This window comes from Camelus bactrianus, chromosome 1 (assembly GCF_048773025.1).
Source record: "Camelus bactrianus isolate YW-2024 breed Bactrian camel chromosome 1, ASM4877302v1, whole genome shotgun sequence".
Taxonomy (NCBI): Eukaryota; Metazoa; Chordata; class Mammalia; order Artiodactyla; family Camelidae; genus Camelus; species Camelus bactrianus.
The window spans coordinates 104,038,724-104,044,849 of NC_133539.1; the positions used below are offsets into that span (position 1 = coordinate 104,038,724).

General features: G+C 46.0%; 1 protein-coding gene across 2 annotated transcripts in view; it reads right to left on the bottom strand.

Annotated features, from left to right (window-relative positions):
* RASA2 (RAS p21 protein activator 2) overlaps positions 1-5,741 on the bottom strand; it is a 112,474-nt gene extending 106,733 nt beyond the window's left edge. The window contains exon 1 of one of the 2 annotated variants that reach the window (XM_074370395.1): positions 5,526-5,741. In XM_074370395.1, the coding sequence (XP_074226496.1) occupies positions 5,526-5,658 (133 nt within the window). In that variant the 5' untranslated portion in view covers positions 5,659-5,741. The remainder of the gene's footprint in view (positions 1-5,525) is intronic. The other variant, XM_074370401.1, reaches the window with a different exon arrangement.
* Between the last annotated feature and the right edge of the window lie 385 nt (positions 5,742-6,126).

Consider the following 6,126-nt stretch of genomic DNA (forward strand, 5'->3'; position numbering starts at 1 on the left):
TTAATGGTCACAGGAAAAAAATGTTGTTAGGATTCAAACAATCTTATATAATACATCTTAGATTTACGCAAAATAAGCATACTACATTTGAGCTTTAAAAGAAAAGCATCTGATACACTGTCTTTAAAAAAATGGTTCAAAAGGTAATAGTCAAAGACTTTGTGCTGGAAGGGATGTTAAAGTCCACATCCAAACCTCTCATTTTACAAGTAAGAAAACAGAAGCTCAGCAAAGTTAAAGAATTTGCCCAAAGTCATTTTGTCATTAAGAATATTCTTAGAACCAAGCTCACAGTAACAGATTTGTCAATTATTGTTCACTGATGTTTGCATGTGTACTGGTATAACCTTATAAGGTATATTATTTTAGCTAGGGATTTTTGATGACAATAATGACATATAAAACTAAAGATACAGAAATTTCTTAATATACATAAAGTCTCTTAATTTACATTAATTGATTACAACAAAGCTGTCAGCTGCTCTCAAAAGTGCATAGAACTTCATTAGTAGATAAAACATATAATCTGATATTATTGTCAAATAATTTCATAAAGCACATTAACAAGAAATAGGATTAGCATCTACGATTAAAGGATAAAACGATAGTTTTATTTCAGCTACATTAGTTCCAGTCTCTTAGAGTCTATTCAAAGAGTTCTAAGTTACAAAAAAATCTATGAACTCATTGAGGTTTACCTCCTGCCTTCCTCAGACCAAATGATTAGCAGAGTGCTCTGTGAACTTTTACAAAGAACCCCTTTCTCTCATTTGTATCTCTCTGAAAGATGGATTCTTCCTCCATCCTAAATAACTCATCATCTCATTTTAAATTTCTGACAATAATGAGTTCTTAGCATGAACAAAACCTTTTTTAATCTCTCCCTCTTTCTATTAATTTATTAAATAACCCATCTCATTTCAAATATCTGATAATAATGAGTTCTTAGCATGAATAAACTCTTTTTAATCTCTCCCTCTCAATTCTACTGCATGGTCAATAAAATGTTTTGATTATACTTTATTACCAAAAAATGCAAACCTGCCATGGCAAATAAAAACATTTAATGTGTACACAGTGTGATTATGAGATTTTTCTTTTACAGGCTCAGGACCAATTAGTAACGATATTCATGGAATATGGTCAGGTAACAATATTCAAATCCCCTAATAATAAGCAATCAGGGCATTTAGAAAAATTTAATCCTTTTCCTAATGAGGCAACTTTGGCATCACTTCAAACCTAAGCTCAGTTGGCACTGTGATTTTTAAAGGGATGAACTTCCTGCCACAGACCCATGTCATTTTCTTTTAATAATATTATCACCTTCTAGTTTGTTTGGCTGTAAAATTTACAAACCACTTTCATATCTAGTATATATCTCAAATTCTCCTCAGGATAACATAGTGAGAGGTAAAGCATTTTCTAAAGGCCTATTCTGTTCTAGGCACTGTGCTGACACCTGGAGAGTTAAAAAAAAAAAAAAAAGAAGAATAAAAAATTCTATTCTGGAAGAATTCACAGTCTAATGGGGGAAATAAATGATTTCTATAAAACGTGCTGTAATAAGGAAATGAACAATGAGTTGTGATCACCAAACAGTACGCCAAACAGGCCTAACACATTCTCTCCAGGAATCAGGGTGGCAGTGCCCCAAAGAAGGCTTTGGTCAGGAGATTACATGGCGCAGGCTTTTGAAGGATGAGTAGGAGTTCCCTGACATAAATATGGGGTGGAGGGAATGACATGTACAAAATGGACAGTGATGAGGAATTATTCTCATTTTAAAGAGGAGGAAGATAAGCTCAAAAGTAAGTGAGCTGCCTAAAGTCACATGAACAACAATTAACAATGTATGAAACAGAATTCAGGTCTGATTTTAGTCAGCTTCATACACCAGGAAATGCCAGTGCATGTTGGGCATGAACATTAGATAAACATCAGTTTTTATCTCCTACTTTACTCCTTCCTAAGAGGTGGTCCATGTCTGATTCAGCTCCTGCGGGGAGAAAGAGAGATGATCAAAGTAGGGGATTTACTGAATCCTCAGATCAATCCTGTGAGGTAGAGGTGTTTTTACTATTTCTTCTTTACATGTGAGAATACAGAGACACAATAGGGTTAACAAAAGTTGGAAATTAAGTGAAGAAGCAAACCCAGATGACTACCCTGACCAAACCTCTAAACTCAAGCACTTAACCATACCCACAGATTCTACTTCTCCAAACAGCCCTGGATCACTCTTCATCTAAAAATATCAGGGAGACCAAGTGAGTTCTGGGACACATCATGGGCCCACAGATCTCGTACTGTACCACACATCTCAATATTCATACAAATTCTCGTTGGCTCCCTTAACAATCTGGTCTCCCTTGAGCAGATAAACCCACATATAAGGTAGCGTGAGCTCTCTGAGCAACATTTTTACAACCTGGACAAGAGCAAATTTAACAAAAAGCAGTGACCGAAAAGGACAGCACAAAATAGCAGCATGAAGCCTTAAAGTATAAAGGAGAAGCCCCAGTCCCCGTCTTTCACTTGTGAAAGATTTTCTTAGGAGGATGGGGCCAATGTCAAAGTGCTTCAGAAGGACTAGCATACCTGCCACTCACTGCACTGAGTTCAAGCCAAAGGATGGAGTCTGGAGTACAACTGTAATTTCCTTTATCAAAGGTTCATATGACAACTCTAGGAGATCCAAAAACCAAATCTGTCTCTTGAATATTAATATCTGGAGCTGTCATGATTTCCTACAGCACTAATATGACCTCAGGGAATTGGGGATCGGCATATAAGCTAAAATACTGCAGTAACACTGGATTTGTTAATGTCAGCTGATTGAAAGTGACCACAAAATGGTTTTCAATCTGTCATCTCACCTTGTGAAGTATATGGGAAGTATATGGGAAAATCAGATGGGATATATGGGAAAACTAACAAATACTGGAATCAAATGCCTAAAGAAGGTTGTGGAGTTCTACTCTAGAACTTTGGAGACATATAAATCAATCCCTCCTCATTTTCTGCTGCTATGATTTGGAGGTGAGGGGTCTGCCCACATCCAGGAACGTTTCCTTTCAGGCTCACTTTCAGCTCTGTGGATCTCTAACCGTCCAAGTCAGAGGCTCTCAACCAGCAGTCTGGAATCTGCCAGCACATCTCCAGGCTAGTGGGCACTACCAGGCCTTCCTCCCAAGTCTCCCAGCATGGTGAAAAGGAAAGCTGACAGGGTTACCCCCATCCCCAAGCTGCATAACATCTGCATTGTCAGAAGCACTATCATCCCATTTCTGTGACTGTAGCACCTGCTAACAATGACTCTTCCAGCCCCCAAACCCTCAACCTGCAAAACCCACATGTCAGTTTCAGGGAAACAGAAAACAGCATTTCTTCTCAGGGTTCTGAAGCTCAGTCAACCAACTCTAGATTACACCAGCTTAAAAAGAGGACAAAAAAAAGGAGAGGGAGGTGGGGAGAAGCTTCACCTACAAGCATCCTAATACACTTTTTCTATGAAATAGGCACTCCATGACCTGAGCTGTAAGCCAAGCAATTCAAAAAGCAAGAAACTGAGATAACAGACGTTAATACCTCAACTACAGTTAAAGAGGTAATATCATTCCCAGCAAGTGGATGTTCAGTCTCCCAAATCTGGGTAGTGGGGTTGCTCTAAACCGTAGAAACAAAGCTGTGTTTTGTTGTTGTTGTTTTTTTTAAATCTGTAGGCCCAAGTTTCACTCACAGTGACATCAGTTACAGTTCTATCTTCGCCATGGAGCAGGTGAAAGTGCAGGGCAGCTAAGTCCTTTTGAAAACAACCCAACCCTAACTCAATTCCAAGACAGACATATGTACATGCAGTTCCACGGTATAACCTGCAGATAAGTCAATCAGCGAGGCTCGACACTGCCTAGCATCAAGTGACACTAAAATGTAAAGCAGTAAAAATTTGGAAAATGAGATCAAGGAGGTGCTCTGGCCCATTCATTTATAGTTTTCCCATGTTTAAAACAGATGTATGCAAATATTAAGCATAAGACTTAATTTGAATATGGAAAAACTTTTATACCCTAGAAGGTAACTTCAACATTGGGAACTTATAGACAAGGTCTTCTCTGGTGTCATTTTCCCAGGTTTTAAGAACTCTACTCTCTTAAGAGCCCCAGGACGGACTACTTTTGGGAATAAAAAGGTGAGAGAATTTAACATGTCTGCTTCTGAGGTTTAGTAAAATCCCAAATACTTGAAAGTGGGAGCAACCTGAAAAGAGGAAAAGTGGGAAAACCCAAGCTCAATTAATAACATCACTTCTCAGGAAGAGGAAAATTTTACATCCTGCTCAAGAAAGAGCATTGTTAACCATTTTAATGCAACTCGGTTTTCTTCATACAAAGTGAAAAGTACTCCTCATGACTAAGGGTTATTTACATGAAACATAAAGCATGTTTCCAATTTGAGGATACTGAATCAAGAAAGCAAAGCTAATTTTCAATAAAAGCAAAAATAAATTATGTTGATACAGCTTACAAGGCGCGGGGGGGGGGGGGCGTTTCTGTGAAAAAATCGGAAGCCAAATAAATGTCCAAATGACTGAACTCAAATGGTCTGTCCATAGCAATGTGCAGAATCTCTGAGAAAAAATTTGAAGGCAACTAGACTGGCTCACTCACAACAGTAACAATTAAACGCATGAGAAAGAAAGGAATTAAGTGGGTTAAGTGCGGGCTGGATGACGGTGTTTCGAGACCTGCTCACAGGAAGCCACTACATCCTGCCTGAAGTCCCTGTCAGTCACGCTGTCTCTCGATTCAAGTCCCCGCCGCAGCGAGATGGGGCGAGTACAGGTGTCCGGCCCGAGCCCCTCCCGGCGCACTCACTCTCGAGCACCCGCGAGGCGGCCACCCGAGCCCCAGGGCGACCCGTTTCCTCCAACTCGGGGCGCCTTTTCCCACCTCTCCCCGATTCAGGAAACAGGCAGCCCCCTCCCCTCGGGCCAGCCCCTCTTCCCCGCCCTCCTCCTCCTCATTCTCCGGCCGCACCTCCGGGTAATTACCGCTCGGCTTCCAGCGCCGGGCCGCTCCCGACGCCCGCAGCCGCCCGGAGGCCCGCGCTGGAGAGCGGCCGGAAGCTCCTCACTCCCCCGGCCCGCGCCCCTGGCCGCACCCCCGGCCGGGGAGTCCCCGCACCCAGGCCGCGCTCCGAGGCCGAGCCCCTCGCGCCAGCGTTGCCACCGGAGCCTCCCCCTTTCCCCGGCAAATTCCCGGCTCTCCACTCCCTCCGGACAGGGGCAGCTCCAGCCCACGCCGCCCCGTCCAGGAGACGCCTCCCCCAACACACCCCCCTCCCAGCCTCTCCGTGCCGGCCCTCCCCGCGTGCCTCGCCCGGCCCCGGCCACCGCCCAGGCCACTCTCGGCCCCGCGAGCCCAGCGCGGCTCGGCGCCGCCACCCCCGCGCGCTCGCCGCCCCCTCAGCCCCGCGGCCGCCGCCGCCGCCGGGTGGGACCCATCAGCCCGGCCCCCGCTTACAAATCTTGCCCCGCAGGCTCTGCAGCACTCGGACCTCCCGACTGTCCTCATCCCCGGCCTCAGGCTCTGCCGTCGCAGTCGCCGCCGGCGCTTCGGAAGAAGGCGCCGCAGCAGCAAGCGCCGCCGCCGCCATGGTGCCGCCCGGCCTGTGCCGCAGCCCCGCCGCCTGCGTAGCCGGGCGAGGCGGAGCCCAGCCGCGGCCTCCGCCAGGGTGAGCCGCGCGCCTGGCCCCGCCCCTGGGCCTCGGCCTGGCTCTCTCCGCCCCGCCCCCGCCCCACCCCGGCCCCCGCCCCACCCCGGCCCCCCCACCTCCACTCACCACCGCCCCCGCTCCGCCTAAGCCCGGCTTCCCCGCGCTAAACACCTCCTGGCTTTGCTCCTCTTGGCCTCCTAAAAGCCCAGGAGCTAGCCAAGTGTGGCTCCAAGTCGTGGCTCTGTGCAGCCTCAAAACCCTACTGAGGGAAAACCCTGGGCCTTCCGAGATCCCCAAATCCTCCTGGAAATTAGCCCCCCTCCCCGTCCCCATCAGCGGACTTCCACCTCTAGCGCTCAAGGGAACTCCCTGTGGAAAGAAAACAGAATGGAATTTGACAGTTGCACA